This window comes from Corythoichthys intestinalis, chromosome 16, assembly GCF_030265065.1.
Source record: "Corythoichthys intestinalis isolate RoL2023-P3 chromosome 16, ASM3026506v1, whole genome shotgun sequence".
Classification (NCBI taxonomy): domain Eukaryota; kingdom Metazoa; phylum Chordata; class Actinopteri; order Syngnathiformes; family Syngnathidae; genus Corythoichthys; species Corythoichthys intestinalis.
The window spans coordinates 37037003-37062447 of NC_080410.1; the positions used below are offsets into that span (position 1 = coordinate 37037003).

Here is a 25445-nt window from a genome sequence, read left to right on the forward strand (position 1 = left end):
GCAGCAGGCGCAAGACAGAGGGCGAGAAAGACGAGGAAGAGTCGCTGAGGGGACCGGAGCACGGCGAGCGCCCAGAACCTTGGGAGCGGAAGCCTCAGGAACTTGCCAAGCATGTTTGAGGAACAGGCCACCAAGGTGAAGATCACATCGGCGGTGATCGTGGTAGGCATGTCGGCTATGTTAGCAGCCGTGGCAAGCGACCACTGGGCCGTCCTCAGCCCTCGGGTGGATAAGCTCAATGTCAGCTGCCAGGCCGCCCACTTCGGCCTGTGGAGGCTATGCAAGAAAAGCATCTTCATGGTGGAGGAGGACCCGCAGGGCAAAGGCTGTGGACCCATTGGTTTACCTGGAGGTAGGATTAACAATATTTTGATAGATAGGGTTACTTGAAGAAATACCAATAAAAGGCCAAGAATGCAGTTTGTGCCCCCAACCCAAAGTGGGCAGACAAGGGTAGAAAACAAATGTATATGGCGGAAAACACAGACAAGACTGAAAAAGCGGTTTCTGCTCTTGCACTCCTCTTTAAAAGAAACTGCTGTATTTTAAGCCAAAACAACTGTTGTCTTTGATAGAACAATACGTCTATATGCTGCCATAGCAGATTCATGGCGCATTAAGGCCCTGAACTATTTTTAATTTGTCCGTTTTACCCTGAAAACCCCCATTTACAGACGTCGCGCAACCACTTTTGTTTCAACCTAACCATAAAAAGAAGGTGATTAATTATATTAATTATTCAAAATGTCTGTCGTTTTTAGCTTAGAATCATTAAATGATGTCTAATATTTCATTAAAAAAAAAAAAAAAAAATTAAATAATGATTCACTCACATATTTTAAACTTTTAAACAAATTACGTCACAATGAAAAAAAATGGTGTCTGTAAAAAAGTCACGGATATCTACCTCATAACTATCGCTTAGTTGTATGTTTTTTGTTACTGACGCATTTTCTCCGATATGTTAGATGATAAATAATCGATCCAAACAAAGAAAAATTGAAAAAAAAACATTTAAAAGGGTAAATATATGAAAAAGAAAATCTTGACCACTCCTTGTCTGCGATTTCTGCATCGCGACCCTTGTTATATTACCATGTTTCACCCATAAAATCCCCCCAAAAATCCAGCTGTGGCCATTCACAGCTGTGTCTTGACACTCAGTGACAAATGCTACATGGAGTTTTTGGATCAAAACAAGGTAAGTGCGCGATAATATCTCGTTACAGTCATGGCGTCTGTAATTCTGCTCTCGCGTGCTCTCACCTCCAGATAGGGTTTTGCTGTTTAAAAAAACATTTTTTTTTTTAAATGCCCTCCTGTTCAAAAATTTTCTTCCCCCAGAAAATTTATAGTTTAAGCTTTCCAATGATGTATCACACATGCATATCGGACAATTTTGAGAGTTGGCCAAATTGGGGGTCTCAGAGCGGAACTTCAAGTCACCTGAATGTTTTCCGCCATATGTATATTAACATACAAATATGAACGACAACCTCGATCATTAGCTTAATGTTATACGGGAGACTAAACGTAACAATTGCGCACGCTAAGTGCTAATTTCTTCTTTGAATGTGCAGTCGCTGATTTAGTTACAGAGTGGTGGTTACCTATTGTTGTGAGTCAACATAATTCGAAATGAAGTAATCTTAACTCAAAACAGAGTATTTCACATTTTTCACCATGCCATTGAGAAGTGCATATTTTTGATAACCTAGTAAAGTAAACTCAGGAATACGTCAGGAAAGCTATTGGATTTTTTTGTGTAGTTGAAGCTGTGAATTCAAATTTAGAAAGGTGCGCAAAACCTTTTCATGTTGCTTGATGCTTGAAGGTCAACGTGTAGGAAGAATTGGAAATGAAAGCCTGTCTTTACATTTGCATCTTTATACTAGTCATGCCTCCCATAACATAATACAGTCTTGAGAAGAAATATGGAATAGTTTGTATGTTAAGTAAAAAAAAAAAAAAAAAACTGTACTGTAAATTTTGAAACAGACCCACCCCAGTGTCTTGTTGAACAATCACCCAAACTCAGTAGGAGTCACTTGCCAGATAAGCAACTAGTTTTGGGCCAAAACTGGTCCAAAGTAGCAGACACTACATTAATGTATTGGCCAGATATGGGGCACGTGCTACCCAATCTGGGCCAGATTTTTTTTTAAAATGAAATTTGGAGTCCATGTTGTTCAATGTATCATATTGCATATTGCAAATTCAATTTGTCTATTAAAAGCAATAATGACAAAACTTCTTTATCATGCCATTTATTAATGCTAACCTATTAATGCACCATAACAACACAACATTGTTTTTTCACAAAATATTTTAATTGGAACAAACAACTTTGCATTAAAGATGACCCATTTTTAGACTGTAAACAACATTTTATTTGTTAATGTTCTGGGGTAACGGGGGACCTAAGCGCAGAGACAGAGGCAAACTAGCACTGGTAATACGAGTTCATTGACAATGAGAAGGAGGGCCAAATAGGGTCCGAAGAATCCGGTGGGCAGTTTGGTGATGGAACAGTTGAACGGGCAGGCAGGCGTTCTGGCAGGCAAGCAGTACAGGATCTAGGGGAAATAAAAGGAAAAAAATGAGTTCAGTATCAGGATTACAAGATTCTTTGTTAGCTGAAAGTCACATAGGTGAGTTGTTAATCGAGCGACGATTTGAGGCCAAGGACCGGTTTAAGTTAACTGCTGACGATGATCAGCGGCACCTGGTCCCAGGCTCACCCATCTGTGCAATCAAGGCAGTGACACAAATACACAAAGACAGGGAGGATGTGCTCAGTTTGAATAATTGTATTCAAACATTGAAACATTTACAGCAACGCAGAGTAAATGCTTTCTCCTTCCATATTTTTTATGCAACAAAGTTTGGAATTACTTAACTTGCAGACATGGCAGATGACTTGAATACACTGGCCATTTTTATTAACGCTTGATTGAATAACTTGTTTAGCAGTCAAGAAGTGACTTCAAAACGCTATTATGACTTTGAATCAAGCACTTACCATAAGTATTTCCGTACGCCGATATGACGTGTCCTGAATCCTGCGTGTTCTCCTGTTTAGTGTCGCAGCGGATAACCGCCGACAAGATTCGCGCTGGTGTGACGTCACACGTCGACCGTTAATTTTCAGATTTTTAGCGCGTCCGGTCTGCACTGTCTACCCCAGGCCAGTGCATAATCTATCATTTGGACTGTCAAATTGACATTCCCGGCCGCATCTGGCGCATTGAGGCGTTCAGCAGACGTGATTGCTATGTGAACCTGGCGAGCTGATGCCGGATCCGGCGCACAGTCAGCTGCTATCAGGGTACTTTTCTTGATCAGTTGTGGTAGTGGCAATACATGGTTTGTCAAGAGTAGATCCTGTTTGGAGCTACTGTATCCAGAGCTGTGAAAGAACAAGATCCAGGATACAAGCGGCCAAAATGAGTTTCCTCTGTAGGATGTCAGCTCAGTGAACCAGAAGGGGCTCGGGGTAGAGTCGCTGCTCCTCCGCATCGAGAGGAGCTAAATGAGGTGGCTCGGGCACTTGATTAGGATGCCTCCTGGACTCCTTCCCAGTGAGGTGTTCCGAGCACGTCACACTGGGAGGAGTCCACGGGGTCAACTCAGGACATGCTGGGGAGACTATATTTCCCTGGCTGGCCTGGAAACGCTTTGGGATTCTCCAAGAAGAGCTGGATGAAGTCCCTGGGGAGCGAGAAGTCTGGACTGTTCTGCTGAAGCTGCTGCCCCATAACCCGACCTTATAAACGGGAGAAAATGTATTGATGGTATCAAGAGTTGGAGAAGTGTGACAAACTTCTTAGACTGAGACAGAAATTATTGCAAAGCAGGAATTTTGCAACATCGCACCAATGTTAATTTTTGAAATAGATCCTAGTTCGAGTGGATCAGCACGACGGCCAGAAAGGTTCTGAGACTGGTGCCAAACTACTGTAATTGACAGAAACTTACTGCCAAGCAGGAATTTTGCAATGATGCTTCAATGTTAATTGGCGAAACAGATCCAGTTTTGAGAAACTTGCCATGGATAAGGTGACTTGTACTACACTTTGGAGCAGCACAACAGCCAGAAAGCTTTTAAGACAAAACGAACCAAGAATATTCTTGCCTGGCAGGACTCTTGCTGCTCTTTGTCAAAACGTGCGTCAGGGAAGGGAAAACTACAAAGGCTAAGCTGTCAAAACCTTATACCTGAAACTAACTTTATCACTCAAAAAAAGGAACCAGGCAGGTTGTAAAGTTTACTAAAAGACAGTGTGCATTTTCAGCAAGAAACCATCATGTTTCCAAGGTGAGCATGATTGAATCATGCAGTCTCTACATAAACATGAACAGTGAATGAGGAGCTTGATTAGATATTGTTGACGCAACATAATGTTAATGTGTCTTTCCAACTAATTGCAATAGTCTTGTGATTTCTCGCGAGATTTAAAAGTAGGATTGCCAACTCCCTGAAAAAGTAAGGGACACCTCATTGGTACCGTCACCATTGAATTATTATTTTGTATGTGAAAAGAGATTTTTATTAGATGGGACTTTGAAAGGCAAAGGCCCAGCTAGTAAAATTCCTCAACTTTATTTTGTTTCTTTCTTTCATAATCTTATTGTCCACATTTTTTCGGCGCAGTGGAGACTCCAAACCGTTTGACCGACCGGCACTGTTTAAATATCAAAATGACCGGAATTACAGTCATTTTTAATGGCAAACATTTTCCCTTCATTTTCAATGACAGGAAAACATAGGCGGTTGTGATTTTTGACCACTTACCATTACAGCCCATTGACATTGAAGTGGCGCCTAAGTAAGTCAATACCACTGACAGCTATGTACGTCCATGCCACTGACTATCATGAATGTCGCTACTATTGATGCCAATGTACTGGATTCCATTGAGGCATATATAAATTGATGCCATTGATGGCCATTTATGTTAAAATAAGGGGCTGTCAAACGATTAAAATTTTTATTCGAGTTAATCACAGCTTAGAAAATAATTCATCGTAATTAATCACAGTTCAAACCATCTCTAAAATATGCCATATTTTTCTGTAAATTATTGTTGGAATGGAAAGATAAGACAAAACGAATATATACATTCAGCATACTGTACATAGGTACTGAATTTTTTATTATAACAATAAATCCACAAGATTGCATTAACATTATTAACATTCTTTCTGTGAAAGGGATCCACGGATAGATTCTTAAAGGATAAATGTGAGTTTGTATATTGTGACTAAATATTGCCATCTAGCTTATGTGTTGAGCTTTCAGTAAATGATAATGTAGTGACAAAACTGTTCTGCCCAAATGCATGATGGGAAGTGGGTAACCACGACTGTGTGTGGCGGCTGCAAATAATATATCTTCTCTGTGCTGTGTACAATGCAGGGTGTTAAGAAAAAGATCAACTCCTGTCATTCTTCCCCACGTTGTTCGCCTCAATAGTTATAATTGTTGTGGAAGAGATGTCAAAGCTTTACGCAATTAAAAGCACGGTCCAAATGAATGCCTGTATCCACTCCACTCACTTGTCACTGCCTCTTAGCTCTGTATATACGTAGAACGTCGCCATTGTAGTCTGTTTGTGGCAATGCGTCAGTGGGTCGTTCCGTGCATCTGTTAAATATTTTAACGTGATTAATTTAAAAAATTACCGCCTGTTAACGCGATAAATTTGACAGCCCTAGTTGTGCCTTATGTTGGCTCAACATGTGTGCTTTATGTTAAAAGAACACAATTGTTAAATACTGAAGGAAAGCAATTTAATCAGGTGCAAATTATGTATTTCTTTAATGTCGGTTCAACATGTATTTTGGGGTGAACATGAGTGCCTTATGTTGGCTCAACAAGAGAGCTTTATGTTCGCGCAACATGAGTGCCTAATATCGGCTAGACATGTGTGCTTCATGTTAAAAGAACACAATTGCTAAATGCTGAAGGAAAGCAATATTATCAGGTGCAAATTCTTTCCATAATTTTTTTATGTCAGTTCAACACCCCATTTTTTTCAGTGATATAGGGACGGACTGAAAGTACTTTCAGAATCTTTTTTAACTTTGAGTTGAGAAGTTGAATTGATACATCTACTTTTACCAGAGTCTATTTTTCCACAACTACCATAACTTCCACTTAAGTACGGAGCATGAGTACTTTTGCCATGTCTGGCTCTTTGAAGAGACCCAGCCTCATGGGGGACTCAGGCTTTTTTTCCACGGCCTCCGGCTGTGTGTACGTGCCCGCCCGCTTCAGTGCTGAGATTTCTTTCATTGACTTTTAGTCCGGCAGTTTCTGTTCCTCCGCATCAGTATGAGCCTTAATAAAGTGTGCCTTAGCACTCCATCTCGCCAGTTAAAAGCACACCTGGGAGATTCGAGTTAGGGCGGGGGGATGGAGAGGATTAACGTGGGGAACCCAGAGCTTGTGTGGGTGGACAAAGGAATGGATTGGTGAGTTGAGGATGAGGATGGAAGTTGAAGAATGTTCAAATGTCCAAAGGGAGCTTGAATGTTCGTTTTGAAGGTCTCTGCATTATCTTATTGGATATTAATGGGGGTAGAATTCGCTGCCAAAGCACCCACAGTACAAATTGTACACCACATGGTTTCTTGCGTGGAATCATATTGGAAAACAGCTGATGGAAAGGGTTTGGATAAATGGCCGAAGGTACATTTTGAAGGTCAATGCTAACCTTTGAACCAGGAAGTTCCACAAAATTTGGGCTCTGCTATTATGACCAGTGTTGTGAATAACGCCATTATAAATAACGCTGTTACATAACGTTATTTTTTCAGTAACGAGGTAATCTGACTAATTATTAGGGTTGTTCCGATCACGTTTTTTTGCTCCCAATCCGATCCCGATCGTTTTAGTTTGAGTATCTGCCGATCCCGATATTTCCCGATCCGATTGCTTTTTTTTTTTTTTTGCTCCCGATTCAATTCCAATCATTCCCGATAATTTTTCCCGATCATATACATTTTGGCAATGCATTAAGAAAAAAATGAATAAAACTCGGACGAATATATACATTCAACATACAGTACATAAGTACTGTATTTGTTTATTATGACAATAAATCCTCAAGATGGCATTTACATTATTAACATTCTTTCTGTGAGAGGGATCCACGGATAGAAAGACTTGTAATTCTTAAAGGACAAATGTGACTAAATATTGCCATCTAGTGTATTTGTTGAGCTTTCAGTAAATGATACTGTAGCCATGCCCAAATGCATGATGGGAAGTGGAACCATGACTGTGCGTAGTGCTACCAATTGATATATCTTCTCTGCGTTGGGAAATAACATAGGGTGTTGAGAAAAAGATCAGTTACTACCGTGCTTCACCACATTGCTTCCCACGATATTTCTAATCGTAGGGAGAGGGATTGTATGGCTTTAGCCATTTAAAAAAATGCTCCAAAGGCTGCCAAAATTCACTCTACTCATTTTACGCTGCCTTTTAGCTCTCTATATAGGTAAAACAGCGCCATTACAGATTGAGCGCGACATTGCGTGAGTGGGTCGTGCAGCGCATGCATTAATTGCATCAAATATTTTAACGTGATACATTTTTTAAAAAAATAATTACCGCCGTTATTGGGATAAACTTGATAACCCTACCTTAAGCCTAAACTAAAGACTCTGGATGAGTGTAACATATTATGTCTGTAACGTTAAATACAATTAGAAAACTTAATTAATTTAATTAAAAAAAAAAATTTAAATTGAAAAATTTAAAAAAGGCATGTCCGATATTTTTTTGCCGATTCCGATACTTTGAAAATGACATGATCGGACCCGATCGATCGGACATCTCTACTAATTATTTTTCCGCCGTTACCGTTACTGACGGTCAAAAGCGGTTCGTTATTTACTCTGAATAAATTGAAGAAACTACCAGCCGTACCGAGTCTACTCTGCTCTGTTTATTTGCCATCCAAGAGTTGGGGTGCGTTCAGGTTCGAGAATAGCGCACATACTTCTTATGAATCCAGGCTGTTTGTCCCTGCTCATTCAATTAGACAATGTTTTCCAAAGCTTGCTATCATTTCTGTGTTTGCTACACCTGAATGCTAGCCTCGTTCCCATCCCCCACTGTCAGCCAGCAAGAATGCTGCTTCCATCTTGAGGACGGCAGACACTTTGAGGGTGACGGGAGGAGTAGGGGAACGAGGATACCTGAATGCACCCCGTGGATAGATGCGATGGAAGTGATTGTGATTGGCTGAGGGTTAGAGTCATGTGTCATAGTAAGCCAATCAGAGCCGGTGTTTTCACACACAAACCAGAACAGCGCGTACGGCAAACAAACACTTGCAAAACAGATGCAGAGGGATATGATGGCAGAGCATTCAGAGGAAAATGTGTCCCTTACGAGGTGGAGATATAAACACTATTTCAAGTTGGTCAAAATTAAAGGAAAGAACGTGCGTGTAAATAAATATAAATAAATACTGTAACTATTACAAGGTTCTATAACACAACTACCTGTCTGTTCTTCTCTATTCAACTGACTCAAATACTGCGCAGAAACTTTCCAATTCTTTGACATACAACAACTTCTTTTTAAAGTAACGGAAATAGTTACTATCCCTGGTAACTAGTTACTTTTACTATAGAGTAATTCAGTTACTAACTCTTTTAACTTTACAAACTAAAACTTTTTGGAAGAAGTAGTGAGTAACTATAACTAATTACTTTTTTAAAGTAACGTGCCCAACACTGATTATGACAACATGTACAATTTTCACAAAACCATCTGGACCGGAAGCTTTACAATCTAAGCGGCTTAAATAATAATAAAAAGTGTAATATCGTGAACTAAGAAAAAAAACCTTTGGATGAAACAGTTAAAATAATCATAGATAATGAATATATAATAAACATAAATATTTTCAGAACCAAAGCCATTAGCGACCTAAAACCAAAACAGGCAACAGGCATATATGAGTTTCCATGCATAGAATAAAAAAAATAAAGTCGTTCCTTAATAAAATCCTGATTAGTTATTTTTTATTTACAGTAAGTATAACGAAACTTTAAATGGCTATAAAATTCTACGCTGCATGCACGAAAATCACCAAATACAGAGATAATCACCTATATTTTCAGGATCAATAGCAATATTTAACATATCATATAAGTTTTTGCCTGAAATAGCAAATTCAATTTTATTTTTAATACCTAATATATTTCAATTTTCACATCAGAAAACTTCATACTTGAGGAAAGCATGCAGAATCATCTTTATTTTACTCAACATAATCAAATTTGGCATTTTTTTATATACAATCACAACCTATTTAGGTTGAATTCCGATGTCACTATTGCCTCAGCACGTCTTGCCGGCTATCCTGCTATCTTTTAGATTGAAATGTTACATCGAACAAAACACGTAAAAGCCGAAAAAAAATTGTATGGATGCAGAAATGTCTCCGAAAATTACCTGATTATTTACGCAATTGTGTATGGATACACAAGCCAACACCACAAGACAAAGAGGTTTGCAAGTTGAAAATTCTTGTAAATAAATGCACATATCCCGGAATTTCTATACATATGAACGTAAAACAGTCTAGATTCATGGTTAAAAGCAAAAAAAACGGGCAGTTTTAATTCTTTTTACGTAAATATTCAAAGCTAAAGTTACGCCAATTTTTTCCATTCATTTGTTTTTTTTAAACGTTTCAAAGTGCACACGTGGTGCTATTTTATATAATAATTACCTTGAATCCTCAACCAACACTCTTGAGACACTCCTGCCTGCTTGTATGCACGAAAACTTTCGTCCTGTTTCCGCTTAAATGTGGCGTTAGAACGCAGCATGTGTTTGAGTTTATTGTAGTGAAAGCTGCCACGATGCTCTGCCTTGCCCGGCCCCCTATGGGAAACCATTGCGCAATGTCAGCAGGAGCTGTCTCGTCAACTGATTGTGAAGTCTATGAAATGATAATGCAAAATAATAATAATAAAATTAAATGTATACATGTTTAAATGTAAGTACCATATTTTTCGGAAAATAAGCAGTTTTTTCATAGTTTCATAGTTTCTTAATAGTATATTATAGTTCATATTTGTATTTTCTTTATGGTATACAGTGCTGGCCAAAAAGTATTGGGACGTCTGCAATTCTGTTAAATAACGCTCAATTTCTCAGTTCTTCATTTATTTTGCTTGCAATGAAAAAACACAAAAGAGAATGAGGAAAAAAATCATTATCATTTTACACAAAACTCCAAAGATGGGCCGGACAAAAGTATTGGCACCCTTTGAAAAATCATGTGAGGCTTCTCTAATTTGTGTAATTAACAGCACCTGTTACTTACGTGTGGCGCATAACAGGTGGTGGCAATACCTAAATCACACTTGCAGCCAGTTAAAATGGATGACAGTTGACTCAACCTCTGTCCTTTGTCCTTGTGTGTACCACATTGAGCATGGAGAAAAGAAAGAAGACCAAAGAACTGTACCACATTGAGCATGGAGAAAAGAAAGAAGACCAAAGAACTGTCTGAGGACTTGAGAAGCAAAATTGTGAGGAAGCATGGGCAATTCCAAGGCTACATGTCCATCTCCAAAGACCTGAATGTTCCTGTGTCTACCATGCGCAGAGTCATCAATAAGCGTAAAGCCCATGGCACTGTGGCTAACCTCCCCATATGTGGACGGAAAAGAAAAATTGACGAGAGATTTCAAAAAAAGATTGTGCGGATGGTGGATAGAGAACCTCAACTAACATCCAAACAAGTTCAAGCTGTCCTGCAGTCCATGGGTACAAAAGTGTCAACCCGTACTATCCATCGACGTCTGAATGAAAAGGTACTCTATGGTAGGTTACCCAGGAAGACCCCACTTCTGACCCAGAGACATAAAAAAAGCCAGGGTTGCGTTTGCCAAAACTTACCTGAGAAAGCCAAAAAAGTTTTGAAGAATGTTCTCTGGTCAGATGAGACAAAGTAGAGCTTTTTGGGAAAAGGCATCGTCATAGAGCAGAGGTGTCCAAACTTTTTGCAAAGGGGGCCAGATTTGGCGTGGTAAAAATGTGGGGGGCCGACGACCTTTACGTAGAACAATATATTTAAGCAAAATTTAGCTAGCCATTCAGTGTGTCACATTTGCTTTATTATTTTTTTTAAATGAATAATTTCAACAATCTCCCAACTAGCCTTTGTAGCGTTCTCCTTCGACTCTCGGGCTCTTGCGAAATACTACTGCTGTGAAATTAAACTAGCTTCAAGTTGCTTCAATTTCTCACTGCGTATCTTCCCTTTAATCTTGTCGTACATGTCAGCGTGTCTTGTTTGGTAATATCGCCTCACATTGAAATCTTTAAAAACAGCAACTGTCTCTTTGCAAATGAGGCAAGACACAGTTGCATATTTTAGTGAAGAAATAGTCCAATTTCCACCTATCCTTGAAGCGTCGGCCGTCACAACTTTCTTTTTTGTTGTTGATTGTCGCCATTTTAGAAAATGGAAGTAATTGGTCACATGGAGTAATGTTGCTTAGCCCTTAAATACCTGCAATATGAAGCAATTATCAGAGAATCCCAAAATTTGAAAAATAAGGTCCTAATGAAACCTTTTTTTCGAATTTGTAAAACGAAATGTCAAAATTAATATGTGTAATAAGCGCTCTAATAGCTATAACCCATGCTAAATCATGTTTTTTCTCTATGACCTGCAGATGCATGTGTTGACTTGCATCCATCATTTTTTTTTCAAAAGAAAATGTCAAAATTCTAAATCTCAAAATCATGAAATTTTAGGTGTATCAAATGTGATAAATTTGGCGATAAAGGGTTAAAGTGCTGCTGCCTTTTAGTAGGTAAATGAGTAGCAGCATTTCGTGTGTAAGCTACTTCGTATGCTGGTTGCAGTACTGCTGACCAATTTATTAAGTCTGTGTGCGGGCCAGACGTTATTGATTTTATGACAGAGGCTGGGGGCCGGATGAAATTTGACCACGGGCCGCATTTGGCCCCCGGGCTGGACTTCGGACGTGCCTGTCATAGAGTTTACAGGAAAAAAACGAGGCCTTCAAAGAAAAGATCATGGTCCCCACAGTCAAAAATGGCGGAGGTTCCCTGATGTTTTGGTGTGCTTTGCTACCTCTGGCACTGGACTGCTTGACTGTGTGCATGGCATTATGAATTCTGAAGATTACCAACTAATTTTGCAGCATAATGTAGGGCCCAGTGTGAGAAAGCTGGATCTCCCTCAGAGGTCATAGGTCTTCCAGCAGGACAATGACCCAAAACACACTTCAAAAAGCACTAGTAAATGGTTTGAGAGAAACCACTGGAGACCTTTAAAGTCGCCAGCAATGAGTCCAGACCTGAATCCAGTAGAACAGGGGTCCCCAACCGCCAGGCCGCGGACTGGTACCGTTCCGTGGCACATTTGCTACCGGGCCGCACGGAAATAATAATTTATTAACAACTGCATTCTGGCCAAATTAACTTTGGCGTGTGCCCCTTAACACGCCAATATCCCTATCTACTCTAGATATAATACTACAGGATAGAATGTTGTCATAGAAATCCAATTATTGGACTGCTAGCAGTACATCTTGTTTTGTATATCTATGTGCGCTTGTCCCCGATAATGATGTATAACGTAGGGCGGACGCATCACATTTGTTCCCGGAAATAATTAGCCCCCACACTAGAATGACTGAAAAACATACATCTTTGGACAGATTTTTTACAGGGAAAAGGGCACCTGACGAGCCAGAAGATGAGCCTACAACATCAAAGAAAACAAAATGTATGCTACTTCCCAATCAGTAAAGACCCACGAACTGCGAAGGAGTGGATTCGTGATCCTTATGTGAATAAACCGAGTGATTCGAGCATGTCTGTGCAACAGGAATATCAGCTTGTAGGGATCGCAAATGACGGCGACCTTAAACGTACATTTGAGACAACAACTCTACCGAGGTTCTGGATTAAAGTCATTTCGGAATACCCTGACATCGCTAGGAAAGCACTGAAAACTGTGCTACAATTTCCAACATCGTATCTTTGTGAAGCAGGCTTCTCTCCCATCTCGGGACCATCTCGTCTCAACAAAACAAGCTCAGGCCTCCCACTGATTTAGCGGGTGAGTTGTATTTTCCCTGCACTTAACACGGCGGGGCTAGATAAAAATGTTATTTTATATTTGCTTTATATTTCTGCCGCACTTTACTGGTGTTCTGACAAATTTGGCATACGCAAACGTTAAAAATGACCATGAATGCAACGATTCCAAAATACACACTACAAATTTTTTTTAAAGAACAGAATATTAACTTACCTTTTCCATGTTAGCTGCACACAACAACTGCACGTAGCTCTCTCACTTAAACACTTCGCCGTGTCGTTAAGCATTAATTTCCGCCATTTTCGTGTTGCACATGTATGTTCATGATGTAAATAGTTTTTTAGCACCGTTGGATAACATTGAGAGTCAAACTGATTACAAAAGAGGGCTTTTTTTCACCGCCACAAAAGCTTTGGGAGCAAACTTTTATATGGGAGAAAAATTTGACAGAACACCGGTCCGTGAAAAAAAGACCCAAATCACCCTGGTCTGTGGTGCAAAAAAGGTTGGGGACCCCTGCAGTAGAACACCTGTGGAGAGATCTGAAAATGGCAGTTTGGAGAAGGCACCCTTTAAATCTCAGAGACCTGGAGCAGTTGGCCAAAGAAGAATAGTCTAAATTTCCAGCAGAGCATTGGGAGAAACTCACTGATGTATCGCGGAAGCGGTTGTTCGCAGTTATTTGTCTAAATGTTTTGCTACCAAGTATTAGGCTGAAGATGCCAATACTTTTGTCCGGCCCATTTTTGGAATTTAGTGTAAAATGATGATTTTATTTTATTTTTTTCACTCTCTTTTGTGTTTTTTCATTGCAAGCGAAATAAATGAAGTTATTACTACCAAAGCATTTGTAATTGCAATCATTTTCTGGGAGAAATTGAGCATTATCTGATAGAATTACCGGGGTGTCAATACATTTTGGCCAGCACTGTAGCTATCTGAAGCTCATTCCGTGGCTCAACTTCACCGTGTACAGACGCACTCTCTCTGAAGCACTCTCTTATCTTAACCGATAAGCGCTCAGAGCCAGCAAGCTTGACTCCCACTATGGCTCCAAAGAATTTGAAACCTGGAGACTTGGATGAAATAAAATCCTCCATACAGAAGTTGGAGGTCTCCTTGACTGGCTTGATTCAAAACCAGAATCAAGAAATCGTCAGAGAGCTCCAGTTAATTCGCGCTGAAAACGAGAAACTCAAGCAGGCGGTCGAGGAGAGAGATGTTCGCATCAAGAGGCTGGAAATTTTGGCTGACGATCTCGACCAGTGCCGACGCGCAAATGAGCTCATCATTTCTGGATTACAACTGACGCCTAGCCCAGGTGACACAGTGGCGCAACTGGCAATTGCTAAGCTGAAAGAGTATGGAATAAACATGGAACCGCTGGACATCCTTCGCCCCTTTCTGCTCCCATCTGGGGGGAGAACCGGCGACGGTGCTCATGAAGCTGGCAGACCACAAGACCAAGACTGCTCTGCTTAACCAGCGCCGCCACCTGAAAGGGTCGAAGATTTTTTTGAATGACAACTTGACTCGCCGAAATGCTGAAATTGCAAGAAAAGAACGTCAACTCAAGAAAGCTGAAAATAGCCAACACCTGGGTCTCGGTTTGCAGGATCCTTCTCAAGATGCAAGATATGAAGATTAAAGCTATTACGAGTCTTGACCAGCTGACGAAAATTAATGATGACATCTGAAACCACACTTCTGGACCACAACTTCTACAATAGCTGGATAACTGTAAATACAACACAGTGGACCAGTATAACAACTCGTGGATGTGGACGGTAAACTGAAACTTATCAACGGCAGGAGTCTCTACAAGAATCTTGAACACATTAAGGATTATCTACTAAAGATAACAAAGGCTCTGACTTTAATTTGCACGAATATAACATGACACGTAAAAACATAATTATCTGCTGTGTCTACCGGGCTCCTGATTCAAATGTCTAGTTTACTGAGTACTGTATATGGTAAAGATACTGTATAAAACGAATAATAAGCATGTTTTTCGCTGTGGAGACGTCATATCTGATGAAATTGTTACAGTGATCTTTGTGTGCGCCAATTGTTGTTGCCACCATGTACACCTTAGCAATGTATCCTTTTAAGAGACTTCTAAGAGACTCCCACCAGCTGTGATAACACATAATAACTTTTGCCACACACATAGCCACAACAAAATGTTCCCACAGCAAACAGATGCAAAAATGTCAGGGACATGACAGAGCCATAACCTTATACGCTCTGAAATTAATTGAGCTGCTTGACTGGACGCTGACTTACTAAACCCAGATTGTTTATTGTACAGTTTTGTGGCCATCTGATGTATGTACCATGTCTGAATGTGCGTCTTTAGTTGTATGGGGGACGGGAAACTGATAAGCATATGCTTCTTCCCGTCCGCCTTTGTCTTGTTCTTCGGTTCCTTCGGGCAAATCATATCACATTTTGTAATTGTCAATGATTGTCAATGATACCGATGATGATGACAATAAAATTATTCAAAAAAATATATATACTTTTAATAGCTATGTTACGTCAACATACCGGACACGTTCTCAGTTCGTTGTTTATGTGTCATATAACACTAGGATACACTTATTCAGCCTGTTGTTCTTTATCCTGTTTTTATTTTAAATTGCAATATTACATGTCTGTTCTTGGTGTTGGATTGGAAACAAATTTCCGACTTATGCTTCTGTGAGACTTATACAGTTTATGTTTTTTTCCTCTTTATTGCACAATTTTTTGGCTGGTGTGAGTTAGTCTGAAAAAATAAATAAGAAATGAACCTCTTTTACCAATCAAGCAAATTTTCCCAAACTATAACTAAAATTATGCTAAAATAAGAATACCAACTATTAAACAACGGCTCTTCAAATACCAGCAGCATCCCTCCCCAAATTCAAATTGAGCGGCAATTTGCACCAAAGAAGATGACGACCCTGAGACGTGAAATAAAACAACCACTTTGAATGACAGGTGTGGCTAAATTGAAAGCTTTTCCAGTTCTTATGACTGCCCCGCATCTGAAATCTCTCGATCATTTAGACGGCAAGGTCGATGATGGGGCCGAACGTCCTCCAATCGGTTCCGCGTTCACTCATGTCGCGTCGCGTTGGTGTGTGTTTAATGAACACCGCATTTCACTGGTGACACATTCAACGACGAGTGTGCCGCTGCGTTGGCATAAAGATAACGGACTGATGCAATCTTGGGAGCTTTGTTGCATTATTGGCAATTTGCCCCTATTGGAAGCGTGCTCACAATAAAATGCTACAAAGAAATAATTAAATGTATAAATTCATCAAGGCGACAGTTGGAGCCATTGACAGCGATAGACGTCCAAATAGATTGGTCGATTTTTGCCATCAATGAAAGACAATAAGTTAATATACTTGAAATACCTAATAAAATTGTAACTCAATGAATCTGAATGAATATAAATTTGTTATATTTCGTAAAATAATTGTATTAAAAACAAATTAGATATATTCTAAATATACAGTATATGTGCACTTTGGGTCCAAAAAGCATTCAGTAATGGTTGATAAAGGTTAAGGGGGGGAACTTAAGCATTTATAATTTTTTTAGTTAAGGGACCCATGTGCTACACTTTACAATAAGGGTCGGCTGGATGTCGCCTGCTGTGGCAGGGGACACTGCTGTGCCCTGGGCTTGGTGGGCTGCTGGGGGTCCCGCGGCGTGCTGTGCCGGTTGGGGGGCTGCGGCTGTGGCTCGTGGGCCGGGTGGGCGGACGGGGGTGGGGGCAGGCGTGGGGTTCGTGGTGCGTCCCCTCATCCCATCCCTGAGGGCCGGTTGATGGGAGTGCGGGTGGCCCAGGGGACCACTCTGGATCTCTGGGGGGTGACGATGGCTCCTTTGCTGGGCTGTGGGAGGAGGGATGCGCTGCGCCCCCCCCCCACGGGCTGGCTGGCTGGGTGGGGATCCTGGCTCTGGGTTGGTGCCTTCGCGGTGTCTCCGCTCGTTTGCGTGGCTGTCGCGTGTTTGGCGGGGTTCGCGTGCAGCGGGATGCGATTGGGCTCGCTCGGGTGGGGGGTCCCGGTGCTGGGACTGGCTGTGTTGCGGCGTAGGGTCTGTTGCCAACTGGCTTACGCTCACAAGGGATTCACACGATTACTGGGTTCATGATCTCAGAGCTGATTTGTGTACACTCTACCCCTCCCAATCACTTAGCTTAGCCCATAACCCCTTCCTGTTCACTGTTCTGTCATAATTAACGAGATATGTTGAATAATCACAATGGGAGTAAGTCATATTGTCACTGTGAAACATTAAAACTGTTCAGACCAACCGGACACTTAGACGTCCATTCTCTGTGTCAAACAACTGAAAAACGTGAAATAATACCTTACTTAATGTTAGGTTAGCAACACCCAAGGACTCACAGAGCAATGTTTGTCATTTTCAAATAACAATCACTTACTAGTACCAGTATACATTATACATTATTATACTAACCCTAACCCTAAATGCTTAAGTTAACAAACCCTAACCCTATATAGGCCTATATGTATTTTAACCATTAACTAATTCATTAACTCATGTTAATTAATATATTAATAAATGTTAGATAAGCAATCATATTAATTATTGTAATGTTACTTAAACATTAGTTATTGTCTTAAAATGCATTACCTAATTTTCACACTATAAGCCGTTACTTTTTTCTCTCACTTTGAATCCTTCGGGTCCAGTGCGGCTTATTCGTTGATTTATTTGGGTTAATAGATAGGACTGTATTTGACAGCAGCATCATAAGACTGCCATAAGACCGCCATAATTAGGACATGTCACTAACATGAGCATTAATGAATGCTTATGACAGATGTCCTTAAGTGTCATCCGGCAAATTATATCACCAACTCCATTTATGTCAATCCTGGATCTTTTACATCCTTTCAAAGTGAGATAATTTGACATCTGTCATAACCATTCATTAATGCTCATGGCAGTGTCATGTCATAATAATGATGGTTTTATGAAAGTCTTATAGCACCACTGTCAAAAAAAGTAGCTAACTAGCAATTAATGAAACAACTGAAACAGTAACTGAAGAAATAATTAGCAAAGAACATGAATTTTGATATTTGCATATGCAGAGCTGCAATGCATGCTAGGAGGCATGTTGGACGGTAACTAATTTTAATCAAGGGACCCTTATTGTAAAGTGTTACCGAATATCTTATAATCATTTCCTGACCCATGTATTGATAATTGTTGCATTGAAATATCGTGAGATCATCGTTATTGCCAGTTTTGTGTCACAAATTGCCATCGTATCATGAGGTAGCCAGAGGATCCCACCCTTATACAGCATACTGAATATTGAATGTGTGTGTGATAATAAAGTTTGTTAAAGTCATCTCCGAGTTGGATCTTACAAGCATCCTTTCCATGTTTCTTGCTGCAGCCAAGAACTGCTCCTACTTCAAACACTTCACGTCAGGAGAAGAAGCCGAAGTTTTTGAAGTCAAGACACAGAAGGGTAAGAAGTGTCGCCTATCCAAATACTGTATATATACTCGGTTTAGCACTCATGATGAAACACTATATCAGAAGAACAACAAAATGTACGTACGTCCCTGAAGTAATAAACTCTTGGCTTCTGGCTAGTCCCACTTTAATCTAATACATGTAGATCAAATTGTGATTTATTTTTCCCCTTAACCTGTTGTTGCAAATCTGTCATCCTAATTAAGCCACCGTGAATACTTTCCACGGGTTTCTGTTGTCGTCAGAGTACAACATTTCGGCGGCGGCCATCGCCGTTTTCAGCTTGTTCTTCATGATCCTGGGCACGCTGTGCGTCATCTTCTCCTTCGGGAAGGCCCGCGACTACCTGCTCCGGCCCGCCGGGATGTTCTTCGCCTTTGCAGGTAGTACATTGTTTGCAGTGGGGTAAAAAAGTACTTACTCATTATATGGGGCTTCATCTTGCAAAGGCCCATAAATAAAATTTCTTTTTTTTGTTTTTATGACTTGCATTTCCCGCACAGCTTAAACTGTTTGACCAACCGTTATCATGGTGCAGTTGGTAGCTGGAGTTGTCCTTGGACTGAAGGGTCAGCGATTCGATTCCCGGCTATGACTGCCTACTGTCAAAGTGTACTTAGGCAAGGCACTGAACCCTAATTTGCCCCCAATTGGTTGGCAGCGCCTTGCATGCAGCAGCACCGTTGGTGTGTAAATGTGTGCTAATGTAAAGCACTTTGGGCATGGTAACTAAGGATGGGCGGATCGATACCAAAATATCGATATTTCGATCCAGCGCGTTAAGTGTTTAGGTATCGATCCCCAAGCAAAAGTACCGATATTTGGAATAAATATATTTTCTTTGTCTGTTTTTTGGGTATATTTTTGTGCACTTTTTGTACGACTTTTGCCTTTCGCGTTCTACACGCACGTAAGCAGTGCACGCACATAAGCATAGCACCGGTGTCTGCTCCCGCCCCCATTTACGTCCCTATCATATGTCGATCAGCATGCTTTTCCTCCGCCCCTCTCACGAGGCACCAACACAGTCACAACAAACAAACATTTGGAAGCTAGTGGTAGCATGGCTGCGGCATCGACGACGGATCGTAAAAGAAGTCTGCGTTGGACATATTTCATTTTAATAAATAGCAACGAGGCTAAGTGCACAGTTTGTGCCGAAACTGTCAGATATTCTGGTTATACCAAAAGCCTCACGAAACACTTAAGAAACGTGCATCCCAAAGCACACGACGAATTAAATGAAAAACATGCCGCTTAAGCCGAGGAGGACACGAGAAAAGACAAGAGCACGCCGCCGAAGCAAAGCAAAGTACTTTAGAAGGGGCGATTGCGAAAGGCAGGACTTATCCAGGTAACGTAGATGCTAATAGATAATCAGAGACGATATAAGCATTAGTCACTGATGTGCAATATGAAACGGTAAATATGGCGTTTTTGTCATCTCACATAAAAAGAACTTTGCAGCACCATTGAATATGCTTTGTAATGGGAAGTTATAGCTACAGTACATCTTGTTTGTGAAAAGCAAAGTTCATACCACATTATATAAAAAAGGTCAAATGACCATAGTGAAATATTCAACAGTGAAGTATTACTGTAACCTAAATGTGAGTCTCCATTTTATTAATTTTTGATACAATGAGGATAAATCAGCCCACATCACATTCCATAGGATAGTCAAGTGAACTACTAGCAAGCAAGTTGGGTATAAAAAATATATGAATTATTACTTAACATTTGAAATACACACATCTCCCCTTACTGTATTTCTAACATTAGCTATTATTCTTTTTTTTTTTTTTTTTTTTTAATTGCAAGTGACTATTGTTTAATGGATTTGGTTTTAATGATCTATCATTAGAAGGCGGTAACATGCTACTATTAATTCCTTCTTTAATTAGATTCAAAATATTTAACTTAGATAAAAAATTGATCAAATACAACGTGTTGCAGGGAAATGTTCTGTACATATGAATTTAAGGGTCATGTTTAAAGAGTGAGACTGACTAATCAGATTTTGTTGTTGATGGATCGGTTTGTGAGTTTGTAGGGAAACTGCTTTGCTAGTTATTAAAAGCAGCAGTTTTTCCATTGCAATGCATATTTGACACAAAGAGACTTTTATTAGTTTTTGAGAGCTTGCTGTTGTTGTACATTAGATATCATCAGAATGGCTGAGAACTCTGCAGGGTTGAATATACATACACAATATTCTAATTTCCTGAGACAGTCAGGAAATTAGAATATTGTGTATTCTAATTTCCTGAGACAGTCCTGTATATATACACAGGACTGTCTCAAAAAATTAGAATATTGTGTATTCTAATTTTCTGAGACAGTCCAGTATATACAGTATACATATGCATATATTTTTATATAATATATAAATATAAGATATGAACTTCCGGTATTGATATTGGATCGGGATCGCAATATTTGGCCTTGGTATTACTTGGTATCAGATCGAATCCAAAATCACTGGTATCGCCCATCACTAATGGTAACCATGAAGATAAATGCGCTATATAAGTACTGTCCATTTAACAAATATCTGAAATTCTCACGCGATGCAGGGAATTTTTCAAATGACCCCCCCTAAATTTTCAGTTTGCCCGTCAACGTCTTAAAAAATGAAAAAAAAAAAAAAAAAAAAAAAACATCTAAATGCTTCTAGTCCTACAAGTTTTGACCAAATCACATAATTTACACATAAAAAATTCAAGGACGGTACGACCGTACGGGGCATAAATGTTGTACACAGAATTAGCAAAAACTGACGGTTCCCCCAAAATTCGCCAAAAACTGTCCCATTCATCTCTAATGAGATGCCAATGACAGACATGTACATCTAAATTTCCCATTCATTTTCTATGACAGGAAAATATACTGTAAGTTCTTGTTATTTTTTACCATTTACCATTACAGCCCATTGACATTCAACTGGTACCCAAGTAAGTCAATGCCATTGACAGCCATGAACGTCCATGCGTTTGACGACCATGCATGTCCAAATTTCCCAATAATTTCCATTGGCTTTACATTGCATTGACACCTATGTACACAGATGCCAATGAGGGCTATGCACATCCATGCCATTGACGGCCATGTATGTCGATTGTATTGATGCCAATGTACTTGGACTCCATTGGCGAATATGTAAGTCAATGGCATTGATGGCAATAATAGTCCAAATTTCCCATTCATTTTCAATGACAAAAAAACCTGTGCCCAAATCTACAGGAAGTGACCTGATATCAACAGGATGTGTCCTCTGTCTGCTTCTAGAAGAAATTAATTTAAAAAAAAAAAAAAATCAAGCAAAAAAATTTTCATTTTTTAAAAAACAGATCTACTGCCAGCTGTGGAAGTTCAAATTCAAGAAATTTGAACTTTCCCCATCATCCATAAAATGTTCATTCACTCAATCACAGTCACTGAGAGAATTTGACAGCGCCTTGAGTTGAGTTTTACAAGAGGGCGGGGCTTTGTGACAGGTCCATTTGAATTTTGTTTTTCATGTTTATGTGCCACATTCAACCACTTATTTTGTAAATCTTTACATTGATGGCAGCTTTTCAAAAATGGAGTAAAGGTCCATCTGGTGCTGAAACTGAAAAGATCAACGGAATGTAGGCTGAACTCAAACTTCTTGTACAGGCCGTATTCAGTTATATTTTCATAATTTGCTATGGGCAAATAAAACCGGGCCGTAGTTCGGACACCATTGATTAGCTAATCGATTAATCACCAACTGTTTCATTATCAAACGAAACGAATTCTTTTTGTCATTGACTAATTGGCAAATAGTCAATTAGCAAATCAAACATCTATTTAAATAACTGATTAATGAAGAGCTATTTGATTAACAAAGTAATCAATAATTCTTCTAAAAATTAAATCTGTTTAGCTAATCGATTGACAACCAGTTAGTTATCGATTTAATCGACAATTCTACTACTCATTAGAGGTGGGAATCTTTGGGCACCTAACGATTCGATTATGATTCAGAGGCTACGATTCGATTATGAATCGATTATTGATGACCCCCCCACCCCCAGCTATTAGCTGCTAATGTTTTGTACATTAGTTACAAAAACTGTTAAAAAAAAAAAAAAAAAAGCCTCGCAAGCTTAAATAAACGACTATTTCAGTATCAAGTTAACAGTTAAAAACAATAAATAATATACTCAAATTCCCATTCTGTATCAGCAGCTTTAAACTACATTCAATTAATTCCATGTTGTCAATCAACCGTTAAAGTTGTTAAAATTGCTCGTTATTCCATAATTTCCCTTTTGTCTACTTTCGACATGTGAAAGTTTTAAAACTATTTTAAAGATAGATTCAAGTTAGGGCTGGGCGATATGGCCTTAAACATGTATCACGATAAATTGAGCAGATTTATCTCGATAACGATAAATGACGATAAATTCGCCCAAGCGGACTGTTATATAATTTGAAAATCTGAATCAATGCATGAAATACAGATTAACTATTTCTTGTTGATTTATTTACCAGCATTCAATTTGATATACTGTATTTAACAATTGTACATGCAGTCTAAACATTAAGTTTATAAAATGTATTGTAAGCAATAAGAATTCAAGTATGAACATTTATAACAGCGTGTATGACTTGAACAATGTACATTGTCAAAATCAATATGCCTGTGCAAACATGCATGCAAACAAGTAACACAAATGACTTGCAGCTTGAACAGTACACTTCAAAAAGACAACTTATTGTTAATGGCTGATGTGACATAATAATTAAATACAAGTGTTTACTTTATGGTTTAAGGTTTTTTTTCCCCCCAGTGCATTTTTTAATAAATGCACGCACAATAAAAATAGCTGGGGCCATTTCTCGGTCATTATAAGTTTTGCCGTTGGATTGTACTTTATGCTGAATGCTTTACCATCACAAAAGCTATCAGAGGAATCACTCACAGACAGATACAAAATAACGCCACATAGTAATTGCTAGATGCAGTCCGTGCCCAATCCACTCATTAAGTTCAGCCGTTTCGACAAGGTTAGAGCCGCTATCCGACTCCATAACGTTCATTTGTAGCGTTAGCCGCTAGCTAGCGTTAGCCTGGCTACCATTAGAAAGCACTGAAAGCACCATCTCCGGAAATTGTGAGAACAAAGGAGGACAGCGGGTGAAAGCCCGTCTGGATGCCACCAAGAGTCTACTAAATGTCGGTTGAAAGTTTGGTGAACCTCCCTTAAGCCACACTCCATCACGTTTTGCTTGTAGCGTTAGCTGCTAGCGTTAGCTTACCGGGCTTTTGTTTGATTGGCTTCCTGATGATCACGTGACTCCCTACGTAAGCACATTCACTGCTTTCTTAAAGGGGAATGTACATAGACGAACAACACAGAATCAAAGCGGGATGAAAAGACTATATTTTCTTGTTTTATTAATTTACCGAATTTACCGACATGGTCAAAATTACGTCGGTCATCGTTAAGAATTTCGGTGACGGTAAATTTTCGGTTTACCGCCCTGCTCTAATTCAAGTCAATATTTTCCGATTTAGGAGTATTTTAGAGAAAAAGTTAATTAGGTTCGCTTGGAAGGTTCGCTACAACAGCCTTGCAGGAAAGTCTACTGCTCTAAGATGGCGGCCGTTTACTAACGCACGCATCTAGCTTTCTCTATATGTGCTGCTATCGCCACCGAGTCTATTCTACATCTAGTCATGTATAAATATGATATCTACCTTAACATTATGTATTGTGGACGTATGTTGTAGCAGCTTTCGGCAGCAGTCAGGTATGTTGTTGTTGTTTTTTTGTTTTTTTTTAATCTCGCGGCATGAGTTGAGCTAGAGCCGTGAGTTGAGCAGTGGCATTACCCGAGGGGCCGGGTAATGACAAGCATGATGTTTAGCTATTCTCGCTCCGTTCCTCATTGTGTCCCGAAGACCGCGCGGCGCGCTGAGTGTGTTTTACTTCCGCTTTACTTGACATATTTCAATAATCGGAATTTGGATGTTTGTGAATCGTTCTCGAATCTTCCACGACCGAATCGCGAATAATCTAAGAATAGGAAATTTCGCACACCTCTACTACTCATCATTGAATCAATTAGCAAATTAAAGATTTAGAGTGATATTTGACAATAAATCGATTATTAGATTAATCAACAACTATTCTGACAAGCAATTAATCATGTAGAGACCATGTTTAACTGAAAATTGTTCAATTCGGCAGGATGTCTTTCAACTGTAACATTTTGGGAGAAATGGAGGGATGGAAATTATGGAAACGTTTCTTTTTAACCAATTAGTGGAAAAACTAATTAAGTTCTCTGTTGGCGGCAGGCCTGTGCATCATCATCTCGGTGGAAGTCATGCGTCAGTCGGTGAAGAGGATGATCGACAGCGACGAAACCATTTGGATCGAGTACTACTATTCGTGGTCGTTTACGTGCGCCTGCGCCTCCTTCACACTTCTTATCCTCAGCGGGGCGGCGCTCCTTCTCATCTCCATGCCGCACATGCCCAGAAACCCCTGGGAAACCTGCATGGACGCCGAGCCTGACGTCCTGGATTAGCTGGTGGGAAATTTCTCCCAAAATTGGACTAGAATAGAGTTAAATTTTATTTGAGCTTAAATGGTGCGGCAACACATGTAGACAGATAGTATAGCAATACTCACAGGCTTGTATTCTTAATCCTCTGCCCCACCAAAAAATACATCATCAATATCGAGTCACTTATATACAGTGGGGCAAATAAGTATTTAGTCAACCACTAATTGTGCAAATTCTCCCATTTGAAAATATTAGAGA

The 25445-nt window shown here is 39.7% G+C and overlaps 1 protein-coding gene across 1 annotated transcript; it reads left to right on the plus strand.

The window, feature by feature from the left end:
- On the plus strand, nt 1-25374 carry cacng1b (calcium channel, voltage-dependent, gamma subunit 1b). Its single transcript, XM_057817291.1, has 4 exons — nt 1-352; nt 18559-18633; nt 18887-19024; nt 24976-25374. Exons 1-4 carry the CDS (start codon nt 112-114, stop codon nt 25206-25208), a joined length of 687 nt encoding a protein of 228 aa, XP_057673274.1. The 5' UTR covers nt 1-111; the 3' UTR covers nt 25209-25374.
- Nucleotides 25375-25445: the final 71 nt, after the last annotated feature.